The following is a 24,508-nucleotide window of genomic DNA, read 5'->3' on the forward strand; positions in this document are numbered from 1 at the left end:
GGCCGGGCGGGCTGAGGCGCCGGATGGCGCCGGGCGCGGTGTGACGGTGCCGGGGGCGGAGAGGGGCCGGGGGAGCCCTGCCGGTAAGCGGAGAGGTCTGCCAGGGTGGGGGTCTCTCCTCGGCGCTGCCTTGTCACCGGGATGGGGTCGGACACACTCACACACACACACACAGGGGAGGGATGTGCTGAGCGCACCGGGAAATGAACCTTTCAAGGACCCTCTCTTTCTCCAGCGGTTCGCTGCTTTAAATTAATCATCACGGTCTCGGTGGTTTCCGTTCACTCTTCGGGGTTTACCCCACTACCGAAATTTTCCTCACGGGCAAACAGGGCTTTGGGCCTGAAGGTGAGGCTGCCCAACCCGGCCTCTTGTGTGCGGTAAACAAAGCATCAGTTAGCAATAAAAACACTGCATTAGGCTCAACACTTCTGTGTCCTTCTGGGGAGGCTGCAGGGCTGTGGGGTGGGCTTGTCTGCAGAAAGGGATTCCCGTGGAGCTGGGAGTCGCAAACCGAACCAGAGCTGTCAGGAAGGGCATGGAATTTGCAGAAGGAAAACTACGGAAGGATGTTTTATTCCACATCTTACCTTTACACTGTCACCCCAGACATGTGTCTGCCCCAGAGAGATGGGAAGGCCATTGGCAGCGATGACTGTCACTGTGGGCATGGTGGAATTTGGGGTTTCGGGCCCTGCTGTGGCACTGTTAGGTCTGTGCTGTGCTGCTCCAGGCAGAAAGCCACAGCTCATGGCCCAGACAACACTAAAAATTAAATCTCCGTAGTGCAGGTGAATCCTGGGACAGTGTGATAAATTGTAGTTGTACCACTAAATGTGTAAAACAAGCAAAAAAGGAAACCCCAAACCAACCCTCCCCTCCACCAACCTTAATTCTGTGGGTACCAACTCTCAATGATTTATTGACTTCACATGAATCTGTGTGTTTTTAATGGGTCTTGAGTTGTTCGTAAATGTTGTTGTTACTTTGTTTCAAAATATTTTTGTATTGTGTCCTTATAAAAAAACACTCATCATTTTCAGAGGTTTTTGTCTGATGCTGTTTTAGTGCCACATCATATTGGCAGACATAGCTTCAGTCCATTAATGCATCAGAATGATGTAGCATAATATGTCATGAATAATCCATAATCAGGCTTTTTCCTTCATGTTAGGGATGTATTGCAGCTGTCAGACTCATGGTCACTTTGTATAAGCTAATTTAACCATTAGATCATATTGGTTTTTCCATTTGATAGAGACTTGGATGATGTTTGCATTGGTGGACAGGGGGTTTTTAGCAAAGAGCTGTCAGACTGTCAATTTTTAAAACACAGTTACAGATGTTCTACAAATTCATTAAGTCTCAGTGAATACAGAGACTAAACACTAGTTTTAATAATTTCCTGAAAGGACAGTAATTTGCTTTTCTTGTTAAAGTTGCACTGGTATGTTAGTCAGTTTGATATGTCTTTCGTGGCCCTTGTGATACCTTCCTGTGTTCAATTTTATTTTTTAATTCTTTTTCCTTTGCTTCAGGTCGAAAAGATGGGAAATGCAGAAAGCAATGCCTATCACAATCATCTTTCCAGATTTCTTCCTGAGGAGCAGACTGACATTGATGGAGTATTTGATACCTTATCGGGATCAAGTGGCTCAGCTGGAGGAAAAAATGCCAAAGCTACAAAGAAAACTCTGACTCTGGCAGCACTACAGGCAAGACAATATATTATTCATGATATATCTGGGATGTAGTGCATTGAACAGAATTCTAGAAAAAAATTAAAGGTGTGGCAGTAGGTACTTTTAAAGGATTGCTCATCTCAATACTTAATGTTTTGGGCAGGAGTGATTTTAACTTTCTCTTACAGTTTAACATGAGTAGTGAATTTCGGGTCTTTATTTGTCTCTTAAATTACACTATTGGGTCCATTTGCAGCTTTCCTGATTCTGAAGTAAATTGGGACATATGGAAATATTTTTACAGCAACCTGAAAAATGGGAAGAATATTTTCCCCGGAATGTATAGTGTGGGATTATTTACAGATTTTTTGAGAAACTGTCACAAAGTCAGTTTGGTTCTATCTGTCTCCCTTAATGCATCACCACCTCTAATCTCTTCACTTGCACTAAAAGGAGAGAATTCAATTTTGCTTGATTAAGCTGTGGCTCCCTGTTTTAGCTAATTAACATGCAATATGCTTCTGCTTAGCTTTGCATTCATTTTCTAATCAAGAAAAGAGAAAAATGATTCATTGAAATAGTTGATAACTTCAGTTAGTCAGGAGCTAAGTGGCCAAATGAATGAAGTGGTAAAGTGCATTTTTATATATGTTACAGAGTTAATGGGATCAAATTAAAACTCATTGAAAGCAGCAGGTTATTTTAAGTATTTAGAAGTTGCTCTGCATACAGACCAGCTTTAGCCTTTTGCAACCTGGCTGTTCATGAGCTGCCACTAGTTTTGAAGCAGCATTGCTGCTGCCCAGCTTTTCAGCACTGATTTATCCAAGAACCTATCCTTTGTGTCTGTTTGGGACCTGGAAGAAGTCCTGTTTCCAGCTTTACCTCTAGATCAGTGTGATGCTTGATGAACATTTGTCTTTTCCCTTCCTGCCTTTTTCTTTGCCAACTTACCTTAAAATCTTGGAAGGCTGCCTGGAGGTGCCCAGTTCCTTGGTGCAGGGACAATTCCTGTGGCATTCCTACCTCGTGGGTGACTCTGCTCATGTCTGGGCTAGACTGAGATGTGGCAGGTTTGTTCTAGCAACAGTCTGGTGACACTGATGAGTCCCCAGGCACTACCTCATGGACTCTGCTTAGGCTCATGCTTTACTAGAAGGAAACTACATGGCTTCTGGGCCAGAGCAGGCTGCACTGCACAGGGAATGGTAGAAGCAGCTAGAGCAGGAATCAAAGATTCTAGGCTGTCAGAAGTGTGAGTCAGTTAGATGTTTATTAAAGGTTCCTTCTTTACAGATCTCCTTTCTTTGCACCCCAGGTCTACCCTTTGGAAGAGCTAAAAGCAAAGCGAGGTGGTGGGCAGGATAAGGCAGGTAACTCAGCAGCGTGAAGTAAAAAGCCCTTGAGTATGAGGTTTTAGTTGTGTTCCCTGCTGCTTCTCCCACTTCAGGCTCATTTAGCACTTCCAGAAAGCCTCTCAAAGGCAGCTGTGCCCCCTGTGACCATCCCTCCCTCTGTGTGGAGCACTCTGAAGTGAAGGACTGTGGCTGCTATTTCTGCTCCTGCTGAAATCAATGGGAATTCTACCACTGACGTCAGTGAAAGCAGGGTAGAGCTCGGGATATTGGATCTCTATATGCCCAGTAACAGCCATTAGCATCAAATAGGAACAGCCCAGGTGGCTTCCAGAGGAGTGGTATTGAGCCAGCAAATCAGTAAATGGAGCTGGAATAGTGGTTTTGGCAGGTGCAGCTCCATTGATTTCAGCATAGTCCCCACTGGGCTACACCCGTGTACAGAACAGTCAAGGCAGGTCCTCAGCATGCTGTGCACAGTGAGGACACTCTGTAATCATGTCCCAGTGTGTGCATGTATTTGAGATGATTTATTTTTAAACCATGTAATTATCTTGAACACTGGGAAAGTTGAATCCAGAATCAGATCTTCCCCACAGAGCTGTGATGTGTGAGGATATATACCAGTTAGATTTCCATTCAAAGGGCCAGGCATGCCATTCGGATGAATAACTCCTGATTTTACCTGTCTTAACATCAGGGATGCCTTACAAAAATCGAGTGATCTCAACTTTGTTCCATGCTTCAATTTAGTTGAAATGCAGAGGGAAGTTTCTCAGGATTGTTTCTACACATGCACATAGAGTTGAACACGTTGTCTTGAGGCCAAAACGGAGATATGGCAAACACTTTACTTTCTCTTTGTTTTTAAATATCTGTGAGCTCCGCTGTCAAAAGCAGACTTGAAACACAATTTTGAATATTTGACCGGCAAAGTTGTAAACCATTGCAACAAAGTTATCACGTAGAAACTCTTTGCTTATATCCTGTTAGGACTTTACAGTGTTGTTTTTCCGAAGCCCAGTATCAGTATCAACCTGAATCAGTAAATAATCACTATAAAAATAAAGATTTTTTTATTTTTTTTCTTGGAAAACCAGTCCCTTGACAAAAGTTTGTCGCTCATCGTAGATACTGCATCTCAGCACAGATTAGCTGGAATACATTAGTTATTCTTCACTTATAAAATGTGGTTTTTTGCTGTTTCTCTCAGGCACATACTCGGGAGGCACTGCCAGAGCAAATGACTGTTCGGTTGTTCAATGGAATGAAAAGCATTGACCTGCCTGGGAAATCATCTGGGCTGAGTGAACAGATTGCTAAGGAGCAGTTTGTAATTTTTATGTCAGACCTCTTAAAAGGGAATGCAGATGAGAAGATTAGCATAATAATGAGAATGATCTCCAAGACAGAAGGGCCCGTGAAGGGCAAACAAATCCAAGAGGTAAATGGGGCAGTTAAAATGTGTGGTGGGGGGACAGTACGAGAGCAGGGCTGTATTTAAGAGCCAGCAAGGGTTGTGGTGTGACTGATGCTTCTGGAAATTGAGCAAAATACTTGTTAGAGTTTTAGTTGCAGGATAGTTTTGGGAATCAAATACAGCTTACAAGGTGAAAGAGTGGGATCTTGCAGAACAGTCATTCACTAGCAGCTCCTACCACTGCAAAACTTGGTCCTCCCTCCCTTTTTTCATGCAATACTTTATGGAGTTGCTTTGTGGAGTAACATGTTCAAAATGTCTTGAAAAAGGCTCCTTTTCAAGACCTATGACACTGAAATAGCATTTCTGTAGTTCCTGACTTGTCATGGCAAGAGAAGTTTCTGCCTTGGGATTACAGCATCAATGCTGCTTGACTTTATTTTCAGACAGTCCTTTGAAGCTCTTGGCAGTTTCATCTAAGAAATACTAAAGTGGTGATGTTTTAATCTTTTCAGTTCACAGAGGATCTGATCATGTCTGTAGTCCATGTACTCAACTACAGGAAGGAACTGAAAGGCTGGAATTTGGAGAATACTCGGGATTCTGCCAGTGGAGTAAAGGCTTTGGCTTCTCAGCTGCTCTCAGAGTTGAAGCTTGCAGGTAAACACCCCTGGTGTAGCAGATCTCAGAGCTCCTGTAATCACTGATCTCATGACAATTTCTCTGTTCAGATCACATCTTTGAATTTAAATGGTGAGTCCAAAATTTCAAACCTAATGCTTTTCAAATGACATGGGAATTTTACTTATTTTACCTTACCAACTTCTTCCCCTAAATTCATCAGAGCTTTGGGTTGAAGTCCCAGATTAGATGGGCATGCAAAACTATTTGTCATGGAACATGTCTGTTTTACAAACAGCTGACTTGCAGATGATGGGCATTTAGATGCATGGGCATCTAAGTATTATTTATTTGGACATATTTATCGTGTATTTATGACCACATGTCCTTTTACAAAGCATAGGTCTATCTTTGCACTGTTGCAATGACAGATTTTGCTGTCTTGCAAAGAACATCCCCTAAGTAGTAGCCAGGAGCCCGTGTTTATAGATTACAACAGCCCAGCCAATGAATGTCACAGGTAAATGTTTCTCAGCTCTGTGGTTGCATTTGCTTAATGTAGTTGACACTTTACTGTCATGACTCCTTTCATGTGTGATTTCCTGTCCATTAAAATAATGAAATATCGTGTTTACACTTAAAAATCAGCTGATTATTTTCCAGAGTGGGAAACTTACTCCTGTTTCTGTGTGTCTTATTTTTTAGATGGGACGAAACCTGTGGGTCCTCAGCTGCTGGAGACAACTTTTAATCCGAGTGCCATTGCGGACTGGGTGTACAGAGTTCCCCAGGTCTCAGTTTTCCTCAGTGTTGTGATCAGGCAAGGCCTGCACGTTCTCCATTCCATCCCAGACCAAACCAACGACATCCTCAACCTGGTTCCCTGCTGCAAAGGCATGAAAGGAAGAGGACTCGTCAGTCTCTTTGACATCCCATCCATCATATACATCAACTCCCACCTGCCTGTGGAGCTGCAGCACAAGTGGCAGCTTTTGTTTTCTTCCAGGCTGCACGGGGAAAGCTTTTCGCAGCTATGTGGGCACATAGTGAACAAGGGGCCCTGCATACTGATCCTGAAGGACTTGGATGGTTTTCTCTTTGGTGGGTTTGCATCTCACTCCTGGGAGGTGAAGCCACAGTTTCAAGGTAAAACTCACTTTTTTTTTTTTTTTTTCCTCCAGTATCCCATGGCTCTGGTAAACATTCCCTGTTCTGTGCAGGTACAAGAATGGATACTTAATATCCACTTCATGGATACTGTCACTTTCCTTTCATGACATACAGTGTTTCTTACACTTCCAAGTGTATTTTTCTGTGGCAAAAACCACATTAATTTTCAAAAAATATGTGGCACATGCAGAGTTATCCTTAGCATGGCAGTCAGGCATGTTACAGATTAATATTTATAATTTGCTATTTGATAAGACCTTTAAAATTGCAGGACTTATTGATCTTGGAGCGAGTTTTCAGGGAAATTTATCAAGCCCTGTAACTGCATGGATTGAAAATTAAATGAAAATTCAGGAAGTACAGCATAGATGATCAGAGATTAAATGATTTGTCCACAGGATGGCGGTGTTCCATCAGGAACACCAGAGCCAAATGCCAGGTTGAGCCTCCTGTTGCCAGTTTTGCACTGGCTGTCTTTGTTTTCATTCTAAAATCCAGCAGTCAAAGGGTTCTTTGGACAAGCTAAACTTTTTGTTCCTTTGAAACCTCAGTGGAGAAAAGAAGGTTCATAACTTTGGGGAAAGAACTTTTGGGATGGATTTTTGAAAAAAAAAATTACGGGCTCTGAATAGTCCATCCTGCTGGGAGTCCTCACTTTGGCTGCATCAGAAACTCACTTCCTACACTTAATTTGTATTTGCTAATTACCACTCCAGTCAGTTAATATGTTATGTTGATTACACAATTTCCTTGTATTTTTTTCCTGATAGAATAGCACGTACAGTGTATTAGTCAAGCACAAGTCCCTCTGAGTACCAAACTGGACTGTGCTCTAAATCGCTGACTCTAAACTGATCTATGTATCAGTGGAGTCAGAACTAGGGCTGTCTGCACTCACATCAGTGTGGGCAGATCAGCCAGTTTGAGATGACAGAATGCAGCCGGTGGTGGGTGTGCCCTCACACAGTGACATAATGTCCTAGTCATGCTCTGCCCTTGATCACAGCTTATAATTGCATCATTTCTGTGACTCTGCACAGAGTTAACTGTGAGTAAACAACAGGTGTAGATCTTGCTGAGAGATAGCTACTGGCTTTCTGAGGTGGCAGCCGCTGTTTGAGCTATTCATCTTCACTTCTTCCATTAATTTTTCCCTCCTATTTGTAGGCAGGGTATTGCTTGACCAGTTGTCTGACTTCAGGCACTTTTCTGTTTACAGGTGACAACAGATGCTTTCTGTTTTCTGTTTTCCCCTCTCTTGCTGTGTACACATACACAGGGTACAATGACCACTTCATGTATTTGAACAATGGCCAACAGACAATGCCAAATGGACTTGTAAGTATTCATAAGTGACAGTTTGGAAATTGGATTCGTGGCTTGTGTTTGGAAGAGTTTTTTGGTTTTGGTTTGTTTTTTTTTTCTGTTTCTGAGAGGAGATTTATTTCACTTTTTATTCTCTGAGGAAGTTTGCATCCCTTGTGCCCCACTTTCAGTAGGAGGATTTTTTCTTTTTTTGTTTTAAAACATCAGTGTAAAGTGTGAGCTATGAGTGATGATGGAGAACTGCTTACAGCACTGATAGAGCCCATACCTGTCTTTACAGTCAATATGTATATCAAAGTACTGAATCAAATAAGATGGAATTTATTTGTGTGTGACTCAAGCAGGTGGGCTTTACGTAGGTTAGATTTCTGGAGGTTCTGGGAAGAAACCTTGTTGCCAAGTTTGGTTGTCACAGAAGTCCTTTTAGGTGTCCTCCCTGGAAGAATTGACTGCACGTATCCACACCACTGGAGCAGCACAAAATAGCTGATCTGTGTAACTGAGGATCCTTCCACTGGCTGCTCTCACTGCCACACTAACTGCTTTTTAAATTATGGAAGAGAAAGCCCAACAGGATTAAAGTGCAAACACTGCAAGTAGCTGCTGCTGCTGGGTGATTGCAGTGGCAGAAGCTTCTCTTACTCAAATTCACAAATGAGCTCTCCAGATGCAGAGGAGTTTCCACAGCGCTACAACACACCACCTGTTTTGAGACTGCTTTGCAGTTTTGCAGAATTATGTGCCCATAATTTTGGGTATTGCAGCAGGTTTGAGTAAATTTGCTCCAAAGACAGTGAACAACATCAAGTTACATTATTTCTTTCTGTAGATACCTTTCTAAATGGAAACGGGCAGCAAACCAGGGCAGTGTCACCCTGTTTGAAATGGGACTGTTAATCAATAAATAAAAACCAGGAGCTAAGTTTCTGGTACAACTCACAGATATTCTGGTGAATTGCAGAAGGAGGGCAGTATCACTCAAGTAAATTCTTGTTTGTCTTCAGGAATTCAAGATGTGAGTACAGAAGCCCAGGTTCACTCAGAATCCCTTTTTTTTTTTTTTTAACGTACCCATAGAAGCGTGGCACAAACACTGAGCACAGCAATTTATTCTCTTAGGCCTCGTGACTTTCCCAGTCTGTTCTACCTGTGCATCAAGTGTTTAATGTGCTGCTTTGCTTGACAGGGTATGGGTGGACAACATGGATACTTCGGGCTCTGGATAGACAGTGACTATGGGAAGGGCCACAGTAAAGCCAAACCTCGATGTACCACCTACAACAGCCCCCAGCTGTCAGCCAAAGAGGATTTCACCCTGGATGCCATGGAAGTCTGGGCAGTGGGAGATGTCCCTGAAAGCGTGGTAGGTGAACCTGTGAAATGGTGTCCTGGTTGGAACAGAACATGCAAAACTCACAGTTGCAGTTTTCTCATTGAACTCCTGTCTCTGTTGTAATTAATAATATTTTCTCTAACTGGCCCTGTGGTGCCATGTATTTTGTAGCAGGCAAATAGCAAAATAGTAGTGAAATTATGGAGGTTGCCAACAAGAAATAATTTCAGGAGCCAAGAAGTGATAGAGTCAGAAGAGCAGTACTTTATTCTGAATTTCCAAAGGTGTTTCCAATATTGAGGAATGGTCTCCAGGAGGAACCTCCTTGGAGTGGTTCAGTAAAACCCAGTGTTTATAAGCCAGAAAGCAAGCACTGGAAACTCTCAAGTAAAGCCCAATCTGTAGTTCAGGAACAGACCCAAAAGATTTCTTTATCAGCAGCTTTAAATTTACTGTTGTTTTACAATAAGTTTATGTTATTAGATTGGTGCCAGTCTTTCTGCACTCAGTTTATTTCTGGGAATGAGCAGGAGCCCTTTTTCCAGTCTCTTCTGTCCCTTTAATTTATTCTCATATTAAACTGTCTGGTCTGTACAGTTTGGTGTTGGGTTTTTTTTTTTTTCAAATTTCTACTTCTTTTCATACTAAATTCATGTGCCTTGACTTCACTGGACACAGAGCTCTAAATAGAAACAGAACAAACTGTTTACAGAAAATGTCAAATTGTAATTGAATCTCTTCTTTAAAACAACCCTCACTTCTGCACTTCAGACTGAGGTGAGGTTAACCAGGATGTTCTGGTTGGCTTGTAACCTGAATAAACTTGAAATAGTTCGCTGTCACCTTAGGAGAAGTTTATGGCTATTTTGTGTAACTGCAGCTATAAAAATAACATGATGTATCCCAGTGAATCTTAAATGCCTTACTTGGAAAGTGTGTCCTCTCTGTTGTGCCAAGCTTGCAAACCAGATCACTTATGGACTTTTGAGTGTCTCTCTTTTCAGTAGCCTGATATTGGCCTTTTAAATTGACTATATTCTCTTTTCTTTTGCAGACCAAAGGTAAGAAGAGTATCCTGGACGTGGATCCTCAGGCTCAGGCCCTATTGGAAATGGCTGGAAAAGGTCGTCACAGCGAAGGTCTCCGGGAACCCCTTGAAGAGGATGAGGAGGATGAGAACTAAAGGAATCACAGTAACATGAAAACCCCTTTATTTTTATTTGCTTCCAAGTGTTAATGTTCCTTGGACAGGATATTTTTCCTCTTTTCTTTTTTTCCCCTTAAATTTAAGCTGATTATCTGGGACAAAGCTTAAGCCTTGTACTTATGTAATATTTAGATCTAATGCAATTTTCTGCCTGAAGGGTTTTGTTTGGGGAGGACAGAAAAAATAACTGGAGACACAATCATTAGAGATGTCTGAGTCCCAGCTGAATATGAATTTGCTTGCATTCCCCGTAGATCATGTCTGCAAACTAAATTAAAAGCAGAAGTTATTGACAGTAAGGTTTACTGACTTGGAGAATTAATATGTACATATTTTATATATATATATTATATATATATATAAAAGACTGTCCAAGACACTGATTAAGGCTCTTTACCTCAACTGCACATATTTATTTGCATGCAATGAAATTAGTCAGTGAAGCTTTCAAATTCTAATGATGTCTTACATTGGTAAACAGAGAATAGTCCACATGATTCCATATGAAGGGTGCTATTAATTTGCATTGCTTCAGTTAAAGCATTAAATGTCACGTTTTCTCAGTCAGTTTTTTAGCAAGTGACTCCATATGGGCTGTAAGATGTCCAGAATACTCATATGCAGCAACAAGTTTTATAATACTGCACTATAGTTCAGTGCATCTCACTTCAGCTGTTTCTGCAGAAATTTATTTTTAAACTTAGTAAAACAGAACCATTGGAATCATTCAGCTGTATTTTTTCTTAAAAATGGGTCATATGTTCAGCAGAAATTCTCCAGGGAAGGTAAATTCTTTAGTAGCCTCACTTGAGACTGGACTAAAAGATCAGGCTGTAAAAAGGAAGCCAGTTAATTGGGAATGGCATCTGCAGATACCTTGTAAAAGAAATAAAAATCAGGGTTATGTAAAATGTTTAAAGAAGATTGCTGTAGACTTTATTTCCACATAATTAATCATTACTGCATTATGGAAAAAAATGCCTGCAATGTGAATTGCAGTTGGTTGGGGGTTTTTGCTGTGTTTTGTGACTGTTCACCAGTCAGCACCAGTTTTGTCAGGTCTCCTGTACTCAGGGCTTTTTCTACTTGAATTTGTTCCCATCTGTGAGTAATTAGTTTGACCTTGCTAATTCTATGTGTATTTAACTTGTCAAAAATAACGCTAATTTCTACCAGAGAGTGTAATTTCTAGCTCAGCAAATAGAGTTTGGTTATTGGTGTCTATGACTGTCAGCCTTTCTCCTCCTGAGGAAAAGGACTGTATCCAATCCTCTTTGTCCTGTGATGACTTTGTCTTCTGGGCAGCTTAGAGTGAAAAACGTACCAGAATTCTGCAATTCCTGGTCATGTGGCCTTCCTTCAAATTCTTTCCCTTAGTGTTTTTTTGTGTGTGGTCTTTTTTTTTCCCCCTGCCTGTTTTTCATAGGGAGCCAGATTTGAATATTCTGAATAATCTGCACTTGTGCCTTAATGTAAGTCCCATTCTTTTAGATTTTGTTAAGCAAAGTGAACTTAGCCTTGAAAGGAGAGCATGAAGAAATCACTCCAGCCAGACATCCTAGAACTCAACTGTGCATTTTGTGCACTACCTGAACTAATGACTGGGGCATATATGCTGTTTGCTCCAGTACAGTGTGTGCTGGGAAAGGCCTGAACTAGTGTCCTTTTACCCTGTATTTGCTTAAATAAACCTGCAAGTCTCCCAAATTTGTAACACAGAGAAAAAAATGTAAGCAGCAAAACAATTGCACTGATAATTTTGTATAATTATCTGCTCTGTATATATTAATAAGAATGTCAAATAGTACAATGGAGGGAGTGCTGTATAGACAGCAAGTCAGCACATGAGGCTCTCTGTAGGTGTGGTGGTACCAGCTTTTGTTTGAACATTCTCAAACCCCCACCATAAGTCTCAAAGGTTCTTTTCCACTTAGGCACTGAGTACTCCAAGTGGATGGCATACAGGAGTGAGGCAGCTGAATTTCTGCAGTTACACGTAAAATAAACAGCTAGACTTTATTTTCCTTCCATTAGAAGGCAGAGACTGGTCTTTGAGAACTGAAACTGTTTGCAAGAGTTAAAAAAAAAAAGGTTGAGCAGACTGTGTCTGGGGAGGGTGAGTTGCACAAAACTACTCTTCACCATAAGGATTTCAGTGGCCAAGTTGTCTTTGATTTATAATAAGTATCAGGATAGCTGTTTTGTTTTAGACTATGAATCCAAAATGTAATCCTGTTAAAACATTACGTTGTGACTATCAGCATAGCATTGTGACCTCTGAAAGTGTAGGTTTTTTTGACAAGTTTGTGTCTGAGACTCTTCATCTTCACTTTGAAGTGAAGGTATTAAGCTGGGGCAAGAAGAAAACGAACATTATGGCACTTTAGCAAATGTCACAGTGAAGCATTATTTGCTAGGACAGTACTGATCCAACCAGCAGGTGGGATTGTTCAAAATTGTTCTTTAAATGTAAAAGATGGGTTTGGGAGAGACTCAACAGTTGTGGTTTTTTTAAGCACTCTGGGCTTCCTGCTCATGCACCTAAAACATCCAGAAAGCATTTGTCAGCAGTGGGCTTGGCTGTGATCTAAACATTTCAGTCCCTTTTGTGCACCTCTTGATCCAACTGCAAAGCTCGACATCCCTGCTCTGTATGTGACTCATCCTTATTCTCAGATGCTTGTGAAAGCAATTCCCTTCCCCATTAAATCCACGCACTGCAGTGTGTTTTGGATCACATCACCCTTCCAGTTTGCTCCTCTTAGTCACACAGCTGCAAAAGTGACAGCTGAGGGTTGGCACTTCAGCTCTCTGCTCTGACATCTCCCCACAGTTTCTTTGAAAGGCTTGCTCAATCAAGGCTGGATATCTGGCAGTCTAGAAACACTACAGACTGACTACAGGAAAAGAAGTGCTAATGAAGGCAGGTCTTTTCCAGTCTTCTAATTTAATGTAAAATGACGGGTCTAAATCAAGTCTCACACAGATACTTGTCAATAACATTTAAAAATGTAGATTTTTATTAATAAAAATGGCTGATTTAAATAAATAAAATTTCAGTTTATGCACAATATATTTTTCTGTACAGGTGTGAAACTCTTATTTTGTCTGGGACTATCACAGCCTTCGTAACATATGTTATAAAAATATACCTGCTCTTGGTTTGAAACAGGAGCTGCTGCAGAGGTTTCAGTAGAACAGCTCCAGTGGAGCATGTGGAGGAGCCTCTGTTGGTACAGATTGCACGTGGGTATCTTCAGGAAGGATGTGTGGCATCAGAGAGAGGTGCATTTGGATTACCCATCATCACAGCTCTGTTCCAGGCGTGTTTTAGAGCAGGTCTGAGTCAGTTGTGACGCCCCTTTGTGCGCCCCGGGCGGCAGCAGCGCTTTTCACACAGTTTGACGAGCTCGGACACGACGAACACTGAGGAAGCCAGTCCGGTGAGGAACAGCAGGTCTAGGGGAGGAAACAGAGTGCAGGGGAGCTCAGCTGGGCAAGAATGCCAGGGCAGGGCCTTCCTGCAGCTGGCATTTGTGCTGGTGTAACGCTTGGTGCGTGGCCTTGCTATGCCTTTGCCAGCTGGAGAATTAGGGAACCCACTGTGGTGCACCAGGGATCCATAGCTGGGTCCACTCAGAGGGTGAAAACCTCTACATTAATAATCTGGGATCATTGACCACTGCTCATGACAACAGGCCTGATGTGGATGCAACACTGTGGTAGGGTGGAGTTTGCTGATCCAAGTGGTAAAACCTGCATTGCATTTCAGCTGGGAAGCAGTCACCCCCCTCATTCTGAAGGGAGTACACAAGAATCCGAGATAGATTTATGGACAGAAAGATCAGAACTCATGGAAGATCTTGGCATGTCTCCATGTACATGCAATTATGTGCAGTAAATCAAAATTCAAAACCTAGGTTGGGATAATATCATTAAATACTACTACTATTTGTGTATAGTTATGTGTAAATATAAAGGTATAGGAGCTGTTGATTGATTTCCCTACCAGGGATATGTTGGGAGGTAACACGAAACAAACTGGGAATGGCATCTGCTTTTTAAAGTACCTTAAATGAAAGAAAAAACAAACCATTATTTATTTTGCAACTTACCTAACACTCCTAAATTCTCTGTCTGGAAGATCTTTTGGAGTGGAGGGATGTATATAACAGCCAGCTGCCCCAAAAATGATCCAAGCACGGAATAGAGGAACATGCGGTTCCGAAAAAAGCCGATTTCAAGGATCAACTTTGTCTAGAGAAGTAGGGGGGGAGAAGAGAAATGTAACTTTACCCAATCTCTGTTGGAACATAATGTCACAGTGTTTCTTTACATGCAAACTCCCTTTTTGAAATATAAACACTAACTTAGAGTTACATAGTTGAAAGTAGTTGCAGTTGAGCTGCGCTGAATAAATTTTTTATATAAAAAGTTAATAAAAATCATAGTGCTTTAAATGACATTAAAAAAAACACCTTACTATACAAAGTGCTGGTACTCTAATGTTTATGTTTGTGATTTGAGACAAGAAATCATTGCTGACAGAGCGATCTCACCTGAGAGCGACACGTCAGGGCATTGAAGAGGTCAAAAAACACAAAGCAGGTAAAAGTCATCGTTGTGGTTCGAGGAGTTATGCCACTTTTTGGATTCTGGAAGTACATTTAAAATTCAGGGCTTAGTTCAGCGTTACAAAAATATGGCAATTCAATAGGTGAATTAAATGTTCCCTTTAATGATCCCAGTCATATCAAAGGGTAATAAAACAAAGGAGTAAATCAAGTTCTTGCTATTATAGGTAGCATTAATTTCTCTCTACTAATTTTTGAGGTTATGATCTTATCAACCATCATAATTCTTAAACTGATGTGGAATTGAGTAAAGGACATTCTAAATTAAATTACCTAAACTGTTAAAGTAACAATTGCTATTTACCAACAGCAATCCATAGCGCTTGGCATTTTTTACCTACATGGAAAGGTAGAAGTGGACAATCCCTTAAAACATTGATACCACTTCAAATAAGAGTCTTCCTATTGTAGTTGGGAAGCTCCAAATTAGAGGCAACACAGGAAGGCAGAAGCAGAGCTATGAGCTGACCCTGGTATCTTAACCCTCTGCCTGCACTGATCCTTCCCCACAGGATGCATTCCTGAAAGTCCTTTGCATGCCCTTGAGAAACTGCTCTTCCCTTCATTCTCCACCCTGATGAAAACAAGATCCGATTGCAGATTTTCCTCACCTCCTTCCAGAAGACAAAGAGGGTTCCACTGATGATAATGAGAGCTGACATGAAGATTTTCAGGATCAGTGATTTGCTGAGTATGGTGTCTGTGACACACCGGGGGGGCTGTTTGATGGTGTCCCTGTCAACAGGTTCAACTCCCAAGCTGCCTCCAAGAGAAGCAGAGGGATGTGTTTAGTTAATGCAGGGCATCCCAAAATGGTACTGCTGATACACCAGGATGGAGCTGGAGGAGGCAGTTCTTTGGAATGCAGCGTGAGTATTCTGGCAGGGTGACATAGGGCCCCAAATTTGTCTGCGACACCAACACCAAAGGTCTTTTTTTGCATGTGGAGCTGCTAAAATGACACCATGAGACCATCATATCATCTCCCTCTGCCAGAGGAGCTGTGAGAGTGTGGCCAACATCCCTTCCATGCTGTGGAAACAGTAGTTCTAATTGGTTGTAGTTGTAATTAGCAGTTGGATGAGGTTCCTAAGTGTTGTGATTTTGGGGCATACACCCCCACATGTACTCAATATTCCCTTGCCAGTCTATGAGCAGGTGCTGTTCTCAGGATAACAGACCACTCCTAGCCAAAAAATGGCACAGTTAAGTGATTCTACCATGAAACAGCAACACATAAATGTGAAATAAACACTTTTGAAGAGACCAGGAGGGAACAAAACCACAATTTGTCTTATCTAACCAACAAATAAGTGGTGCATTGACAAGCAATCAAAGCCAAGAATATTTTGCTCATGTGACTCTTCCATACCTCTGGGCTGGCGGCCCATCCATGATGATGTTGATCCATAAGATCTGCATAGCATTGAGTGGATTTGGTAGGTTGAGCACTGTTGACAGAGTGACAAGGCTCAAAGCTGAGATACTCCTGCAAAGCACAGAAGAACATTGTTCTGCAGGGACTCTTCTCGAAGGTGCTTTCACTGGAAGTGAAGCAAACAGGAACTTACGTGCTCAGCTGGAACCGGACAAAATTCTTTATGTTGTAAAATATTCCCTTTCCCTCTTCTATTGCATTCCTGGAAGGGAGAGGAGAGTTTATTAGGTAAAGAGCACTCACACTGTTTTACACTGAGCTCCCTGTGACACTCCAAACATGAGTTGTCTCCTCTATCCCTCATTTCAGTTGAAATTCAGAGCACAGCTAAGGATGAGGTTGTCAATGCAGCTTCTCACCTACAATTACTTTATCAGAACTAGAAGATCTGAAAACATGGGTCACATGGCCAGGTTTTGGTTCATGAAGCAGTCCTAGGACCTATTTATATCCTCATGGGACCCTGCCCACTCTCTCTGTTGTTAAGAACCAACAGAGCATTGCAAAGTATGTTTTTCCTCTGAGCTTCCTGGATGAGGAAGTGAGCAAGTGAGAATCACAGAATCATGAAGGTTGGAAAAGAACTCTGAGATTGTTGAGCCCAACTTTTGGCCAACAAAGCTGTAATCTACCCAGACTTCTAGGTGCTCTCAGACCCCCAGTTAGCTGCAGCAATGAGAAACCAGAGCTTTCAGGTGAAAGGGGACTTTGTCACTTGAATCAAATTGCTGTGCTGTGCGACTGAAAATGAGCCGGACCCACACTGGGTATCTCCACTCACATGTCCCGCGTCTTGCCTTGCTCCCAGGGCTAGTTACACAACCAACTTGCTGCAGTGGATAGCCAGGAAGTTTCTGGAGTAAGAAAGTGCCTGCTGGTACGAAAGAGGCTAAACCTACATTACTTTGGAGAAGTCATCATCCACCAGGATCATGTTGGCAGCCTCTTTGCTCACGTCTGTGCCGGCTTGTCCCATCGCGATCCCGATGTCCGCGGATTTGAGGGCCACGGCATCGTTGACACCGTCTCCTGTCATGGACACCACAGCACCAGCCCTCTGCAAAGCCTGGGGGAGAGGAGAGGTGACAGGCTCTGTAGCCAGAAGATAAGTCCTGTAGGCAATCACAGGGTTTGCAAGTAACATCCAGAGAGCAAAAGTGCTGTGACTCTGAGGGTAAACCAGGCTCAGCAGCCACCGAGGACAAAACTCAGACCAAGAATTAAGACACTGGATTTTTGGAACTATAGAGCATCTCATAACTCCAGCAGGAGTTAGAAGAGGGGATTCGAGTCCTCAGAGATCATTCTCCTGATATTATGCCTGCTAATAGCTCAGTAGTGTCTTTCAAATGGCCAAGCCACATTTGCAAGAGAAATCACAGAATCATAGAATATCCTGAGTTGGAAAGGACCCCCAAGGATCATTGAGTTCCACTCCATATCTAAAACCCTCAGTGTAAATAGTGCCAGTGCTCTAGCTGAGGTTTGACAGTCCTTTAGTTTAAGCTGATCCTGTCAGGTCATCTAGAGAACTGAGGCTCCCCCTCCCCCTCGTTTTTGTGAGGCATACAAAGGTTTGGAGAGGCTTTTAGTACCTTTATTATTTTTAGTTTGTGCTTTGGACTTGTTCTGAAAAAAATAGAAACCTGAAAAAAACAGAAAACAAAATATGATTAATCTTGTATTGGGTGGAAGCGACTGGGAATAGGTCTTGTTTATATAATCAAAACCATTACACTTTGGACAGTGGATGACAACTCTGCTTCTTCCAGTTGGTCCAGCTCTTCCCCAGACATAGTTTTCAGCTTCCCATTGCAGAGACCAATATTCTGTCCTGAGAAAAAAAAAAAAAAAAAAAAAAGCCTAAAATGAGATCCGCCCAGCAGCTCTGGAAAAAGCCAACTATCTCCTGACTCAGAGAACAGAGGCAGCAATTACAGAATTTATTGGGAAATATATCTGAACCTGGGGCACCTGACAGGACACACAGCTCTGGGACTGGGCAGTCGTCCTGTCCTAACTCAATAGGAATTATGGAAGCAATATAGTACCCAGAACTGGAGCTGGTACTAAATCTGTCACTCTACTCTGCTACTTGCTCTGCACCTTTCTAGTGGCAAAATGAAAAAAATTGTGAAGAGCTGAGATACTCACACTGAACATTAGTGGATTCTATAATCCCAGCAGTGCCATCTGGGTCTTTTGAGGGTCTTACACTGAGATTTTGCCGTTTCTGGTGCTAAAATAGTGTAATTAAGTCACTGGAATTTGGCTCATAGTAGCTGTTCTATTACTGCATTTAAATTTTGATTCAGTGGAAAAGCAAGAGCTCAGTGACTTCCAAAATCTCTATTGCACACACAAAAAAGATGATAAAGTTGGTTATTAAGTGATGTAACATTTGACTGATCTGACAGACATACTATAGGTCCCCAGGGAAGAAGCAAAGTTTGGTACCTATAGCCACAGCTGTTTCCAGGGCATCTCCAGTTATCATCTTTACTGACACACCAGACTCAAAGAGGACTTGAACAGCTTCCCTCACTCCAGTCCTCGGGGGATCAATTATTCCAACCAGACCTAAAAATGTTAGTTTGCCAAGTTCTGGACCTGAAGCCAAAGCAAGTACTAGAAACAGAAGGGGGGAAAATGACAAGAGTAAATTATTAATAATGTGTTTCCATACATCAAAAGGAACATTTAGAGGAGATGTGAAATTGCCAGTTTTCCAGCAGAAAAAGTCATTAAAACCAGATCTTTAGTCATTACAATCAGGTCTTGTATAGACACAAAAATTCAGTCCACTTAAATAAGAGTTCATCTGAATCAGAGCATTTCTGTTTGACATGTTTCTCTTAGGATTTATTTCCTTCTCATTTTAAGCTGTCTACCACATCTTCCCCGAGCACAGATGGATTAAATCGGGACAGTGCAATGTTAGACCAGACACTATTAAACTGCTAAGTTAAACAATAGCACTTACACTTTTTTTTTTTTTTAAAATCTAAAAATGTGAAATGTAAATTCAGTTAAACCAGCGAGACTTCCATCATGTAAACATCAAGGCTCTGAACATTTTGTTTCTGTTCCTGGTGCGTATCCCTATCATTCAATCATTAAATCACTCGAGGATATTTTGCCAGGGGTTCGTGTCAGTGTTGCTTTGATGATGGAATCAAAAGCTGCAGCAGCTGGCTGAGCTAATCACTTCCCTTCAGAGCAGTAATTTGCTGTTACCACAAGGGCAGATGATTTGGATATTGTAAAGCAAGCACCGTACACGAGTTACTAACCACAAGACACGGGGCTGGAGAATGTGTACATTAACTATACCATCTTCCAGATCCGGCTGCCAAGACTTGTTCTCATCTACTTACAACCTGGGAACATGCACAGGAAACAGTGTCTTTGTTACTGGGTGAAAGTCTAAGATGTTTCTGAAGGGATGTTTCTGGTGCTGAAGGAGATGATACGTGTACAAAAACTTCTGCGGGCCCTGCACTGACACGCAGTCGGGATCAAAAGGAGATTGTTAGATTTGGTTCTAGTGAAGAATTGAAATGAACTTCAAATGAAAATCTCAGCACCCACATCCACGTTTGGAAGCCCTTTCAAAGTGGCTTTTTGTTGCTCTTGAGGCAGCTTCTCCAAAAGCAAAACTTGGCAGAGCAGCGCTTAGATGGGGCCCAGCACAAAGCTTTTCAGTGCAATCACAACACTCCATGGAAGAAAAACATTCACCTTTCCAGTGCTTATTTTAGTTCCTTTCAAGCTCACTAATTTCAACCCAGCAAAAAAACAGATCAACCAGCAGACCTAAGACATGGCCTTTGGCAAATTCTTACAAGGGCTGCAAAGGGATCATGCAAGTGATGTTAAGAACCAATGAATTTAAGCTGAAAGAAATTTAGATTGGATATTAGGAAGAGATTGTTCCCTGTGAGGGTGGTGAGGCCCTGGCACAGGTTGCCCAGAGAAGCTGTGGCTGCCCCATCCCTGGAAGTGTCCAAGGCCAGGTTGGATGGGGCTTGGAGCAACCTGGGCTAGTGGAAGGTGTCCCTGCCCATGGCAGGGGGTGGAATGAGATGAGATTTAAGGTCCCTTCCAACCTAAACCATGCTGTGAACCTGTGATGACTGAGCCTCTGTCCACCAGGACATGATAACCCATAAGTTTAAGACTGACCTCGAAGTCCTGAGGAGCCCATTCGTTTCTCTTCCTGCTGGTAGAAGGCTTTCTGCTGGGGGGTGAGTGACAGTGAGATGCCACCACTGTTGTACAGAGTGCAGTATTGAATAACCTCTTCAAATGCTCCTTTCATGAAGTAAATATCTTCCTGGTCCTTTAAAGCAAGGAGATAATACACTTTATATTAAAAAAAGAGCACATTGCTTTTTTTAAAAAGGATCTTCTATTTCCTCTTTTACCTGTTGCGTGAGATGCCCAGGAACTTGCATTATGCATAGGATGGGATATTTTTGTTCTGGCCATTTTTCATGTTCAGCCATCAGAGACAGAATTCTAATGAAAAGGTTGGTGAGTTTTTAACCTCACCAGTACAGTATCAGCCAAAAAATGAGCTCCTTGACCCAGTAAGGGATAAAGGGCAAACCTTTCCCTCCCAAACACTGTATCTCTCTTTGCCTGTCAGTTATCTCTGAAAAGCTTTTGTTTTCCTGCTCAAACCAGTATATGGAAAGCATTCTCTCCTCCCATTCAAACAACACTTTACAAGGTAAAATTACACCCAAGCTGGGAATTTGAAGGTTTGTTCAGTTTTCTCCCGACATAGTTAACTCCAGAAAACATTATTTGCTGAAGAGATACCATTTCATGCCCATTGTTGAGGTGCACAATTAGAAACACGAAACCAGCCACCACCACTGTTTGCTTTACCTGATTTTTCAGTGTGCATTTCACAGCCATCCACTTCTGCTCAGAGCTAAATGGAATTTCCTTCTTTCTTACATAAATGTCTTTTATGTCAGCTAATTCCATCTGAAGTAAGGTAAAACAAATATATATATATTACAAATGTTGACTGTTGACCATGTCCTTCCAGGCTCTCAGATACCACAGAATTCAAGAGAAAAGAGAAGAAAAAAAAATATCATATTTCAAACCCCTCTTTTCCTTTTGGTACCTCATGTGGGATAAATTAAACTGGAGTTTAAAGCTTGATTCCTGTCAACTTTTGAAAGAATCAGGGAGCTGCTCTGTCTTTTTGCTGGGGCTTTGGGTCAAAGGAGGCTCATTCCCTAAACCTTTAGCAAAGCAAAAGGTTGGGCAAATTTCTTCCAGCCCCCCTCAGGCTCCCCCCACTTTGGTTATTTCCCAGTGACTCTACTTGAAAGAAAAAGGGAAATTGCAAAGAACTGAATGGTAGATTGTAGCTGTGGTTTCAAATTATTTCCTGATGACTTGAACTCAAAAAGCAATTCACCAATCTGAAAAATTAAAAAGAGAAATGGAAGAGACAACCTTCCATGCATTCTGCTGTTGCTTGGCCACTGAATGCCAGAGCAGGAGGGAGGTTTTAATTCAGCATTTAGGGAAGTGAAATATTGTTTAAAAAAAAAGATAGTTAGGAGCTTTAAAAATAGGAGGTAAGATCAGATGCTAGGAGGTGGCAGCATTTCATCAGGTACCTTCTGTGCTTTAGAGCCCAGCTGAGCTCTGAAGCCACAGGCTGTGTTATGCTGATTAGGTGATTACCTTGAGGTATTTTACAGCCTCTGCCTATGAGCGTGAATGCAACATTCACCAAAGAAACCCCTTCTTTAATATAACCATGACTAGAAAAGAAGTAAAAGCTGTCAGTGGACTCAAGATGAGGGTGACCCTCTGCCATGCTTTCCAGTCTGGCCTGTCCTTGCTCATGTTTCACTCTTGTCTTCCTCCTGAACTTCTGCCATGGGCAGGGACTCCTTCCACTAGACCAGGTTGGCATGTGAAGAAAATATAGAAAAGGCTGTCCAGTCTGACCCTGAAAGAAATCCATTCCACAGCCTAACTGCATGATTAACCAAACAAAACAATTACTGCTGTTAGTGCAGAAGCTCAGGGAAGGTTGTTTGCCCACGACAAAAAGGTTGACCGGGAGAGGAGTACATGTGTGACCTTGGGAAGAAGAGACAAGGGAAGACTGAAAGCGGTCTGGGGAATTTAAGGCAGTCTGAACACTGCTGCCAGACCTAACAATTCCAGGTTTCTTTATTTATTTATTTATTTTTAAAATTTCTGGAAAATTTTAAACTCTAAGGACCTTACCTTCATTGCCAGGGCAATGAGAGCTCCTTCTGTGGGTTGTCCTATCACACTGTTTTTCCTGATAACGGCATTATTGACCACACAGCCAGCCTAGAGAAAGGTTTACATGGTTTGTTTTTTTAATTCCAGCTCAGATCATTTCAGCACCCAAACACTTACTCTAGCCTACAGCTGAATGTTCAAAATTTTATTTAATGCTGACACAAAATGCAGAGGTCATCAAAATACACTTACAAATTGACTATGTGGCTGGAGTCTAGAATCGGTCCACACTTAAAACCTGAAGATGGTAAAATCAATCAGTCTCTCCTCTGACAGAATTGTGTTTTTATCCAAAATATCCTTGACTCTTGAAGCTGATGACTCTGGTCTCTCCCTGCATGTCTTTCACCCATAAACTTCAGGTACCACATCACACTCAGCATCTTTCCATGAGAATGTTTTAGCAGGACAGTTAATTTGGGAGTTACAAAAGTTGTTTGTTTGTTGTTGGTTTCACACTAATTACCCAAAGTGATTTGTGCAACTGAAAACTGAATTTAACAAGGCTAAGCTGGTTCAAAAGTTATACTTACCTCCACTAACTTCCCAATGGAGACGTTGGAAAATTCTTTAAGGATCTCCTTTGTTGGCAGAAGATAAACATTTCCTTCTCCATTGTAGCCCACCCCGCTGACCTGAGGGAGGGAGAGACAGACAGAACATATTTCCCTGTGCCAGACAGGACTGTTCTGCAAAGTTCTAGGTGGGAAGAAGTTGTGGGATTCTTTTTTCTGTCTCAAGCTTATAGGAAAGGCTGCAGACAGTGACAGTATGATGTAATAGCTGTATAGTAACAGAAAGTCAATTTGTCTTATACAGAATTTGTTCTCTATGATTTCAGAAATCTCCTGCAGAAATCACCAGATTTCTCAGGTGAGAAATCCAGCCCTTTGGCAGCAGTGGGATCTGGTTTTGTCCAAGCTCTACCCTGTCTCTCCTCTGCTGTACATTTTGTGTGTCTGCATTTTTCACACAGGTAAATGAACCAAGCAGAGAGATTAAGCCACGTCTTCCTACAGAAGATGGACCAACAAGGGTTAGTGGCAGGTTTCAGCATTTACAGTAATTACAGAGAACAGCAGCTTATGTCAATAAGCACCTCTGTGATATCTGAACAGTTTCTCTACCCTCAGCCTCTCTCCAGTGCTGCAAAAATCCCTTCTTTTAATGGAACTGCTGGTGTGCAACAAACTGCTTGGTTTGGGGCTGACCAGCCTCCCTCACTTGGGTCTAAAGGAACTAAAGGCAAAAGAGCCCTGCTGAATTTAGGAGGAAAACCTGAATTACTGTCTCATGCCCACCTCTGCCTGGAAGCCATCCGAGGTCAGCAGCCGAGTCACTGTCATCTCGTTGGCAGTCAGGGTGCCCGTCTTATCCGAGCAGATGACATTGCAGCAACCTGAGGCAGGAAAGTTCTTAATCAGAACTGATAAATAATGCAGCCCAACAACAAGATTCAGAAGGGGAAGGACAAGTTTCCCTGGCATTACTTAAACTGCACCAGTGAGAAAAAGGGAGAAAAGACCAGGATGAGTCTCCTGACAGGGTGTGTAAGGAAAGGATGTGAGTGCACATCAGGGCATTGGGCAAATAACTTGGGTGTGAGATGTGGTAGGAGACATCTGAAGAGGGCCACATTGTCTTGAGCATCATATGGTGGGCAGTCAGAGGGTATTAATCCCTAGAGAGCTGGTCAGTGTTTCTGAGTTGCAACATCACACAGCAGAACAGCTGCTATATTCGAAAAGACAGCTCAAATTCCCACTGCCATGTTCTTCCTCAGAGGGGCCATTTGACCCTTGCTTCTCTAAATCAGGAGCAGCAGCCCTTCCCTCCCTCACTGAGGGACTGTGAGAGCAGAGGGGTTAAAGACTGTCACAAAAAATACTTAAAGATCCACAGCTGAGAGAAGAAGCTGCCCCTTTGCCCTGCTCTGTGCCAACCCTGCTTCACTAAAGCACATTTTTCTGGGGCCCATTTACAAAATACAGCAAAGGAGTGGATTGGCAG

The 24,508-nt window shown here is 42.1% G+C and overlaps 2 protein-coding genes across 2 annotated transcripts in view; one reads left to right on the forward strand and one right to left on the reverse strand.

Moving 5' to 3' along the window:
• MEAK7 (MTOR associated protein, eak-7 homolog) lies at positions 1 to 13,185 on the forward strand. The gene is made up of 8 exons (XM_050311045.1): positions 1 to 83; positions 1,539 to 1,715; positions 4,251 to 4,481; positions 4,973 to 5,117; positions 5,784 to 6,224; positions 7,468 to 7,586; positions 8,761 to 8,937; positions 9,962 to 13,185. The coding sequence occupies exons 2-8, from the start codon at positions 1,548 to 1,550 to the stop codon at positions 10,088 to 10,090; spliced, it is 1,410 nt and encodes a 469-aa protein (XP_050167002.1). The 5' UTR covers positions 1 to 83; positions 1,539 to 1,547; the 3' UTR covers positions 10,091 to 13,185.
• Positions 13,154 to 24,508, reverse strand: part of ATP2C2 (ATPase secretory pathway Ca2+ transporting 2) — a 26,254-nt gene continuing 14,899 nt past the window's right edge. The window contains exons 13-27 of the mRNA XM_050311041.1: positions 23,800 to 23,897; positions 23,032 to 23,133; positions 22,457 to 22,546; positions 21,083 to 21,184; positions 20,372 to 20,528; positions 18,644 to 18,814; positions 17,923 to 18,020; positions 17,782 to 17,832; positions 17,086 to 17,252; positions 16,320 to 16,388; positions 16,121 to 16,237; positions 15,360 to 15,507; positions 14,674 to 14,769; positions 14,230 to 14,371; positions 13,154 to 13,573 (exon numbers count right to left, since the gene is read on the reverse strand). Coding sequence (XP_050166998.1) covers positions 13,461 to 13,573; positions 14,230 to 14,371; positions 14,674 to 14,769; positions 15,360 to 15,507; positions 16,121 to 16,237; positions 16,320 to 16,388; positions 17,086 to 17,252; positions 17,782 to 17,832; positions 17,923 to 18,020; positions 18,644 to 18,814; positions 20,372 to 20,528; positions 21,083 to 21,184; positions 22,457 to 22,546; positions 23,032 to 23,133; positions 23,800 to 23,897 — 1,721 coding nt within the window. The 3' untranslated portion in view covers positions 13,154 to 13,460. The remainder of the gene's footprint in view (positions 13,574 to 14,229; positions 14,372 to 14,673; positions 14,770 to 15,359; positions 15,508 to 16,120; positions 16,238 to 16,319; positions 16,389 to 17,085; positions 17,253 to 17,781; positions 17,833 to 17,922; positions 18,021 to 18,643; positions 18,815 to 20,371; positions 20,529 to 21,082; positions 21,185 to 22,456; positions 22,547 to 23,031; positions 23,134 to 23,799; positions 23,898 to 24,508) is intronic.

This window comes from Myiozetetes cayanensis, unplaced genomic scaffold (genome assembly GCF_022539395.1).
Source record: "Myiozetetes cayanensis isolate MyiCay16 unplaced genomic scaffold, myiCay2020 scf16, whole genome shotgun sequence".
In the NCBI taxonomy this organism is placed as follows: Eukaryota; Metazoa; Chordata; class Aves; order Passeriformes; family Tyrannidae; genus Myiozetetes; species Myiozetetes cayanensis.

Excerpts from the sequence above, each read along its gene's own strand:
- MEAK7 (XM_050311045.1), top strand. The coding sequence starts at position 1,548 with ATGGGAAATGCAGAAAGCAATGCCTATCACAATCATCTTTCCAGATTT. Across the intron at positions 7,587-8,760 it reads AGACAATGCCAAATGGACTT|GGTATGGGTGGACAACATGG; the intron begins GTAAGTATTCAT and ends TTTGCTTGACAG. Across the intron at positions 8,938-9,961 it reads GAGATGTCCCTGAAAGCGTG|ACCAAAGGTAAGAAGAGTAT; the intron begins GTAGGTGAACCT and ends TTTCTTTTGCAG.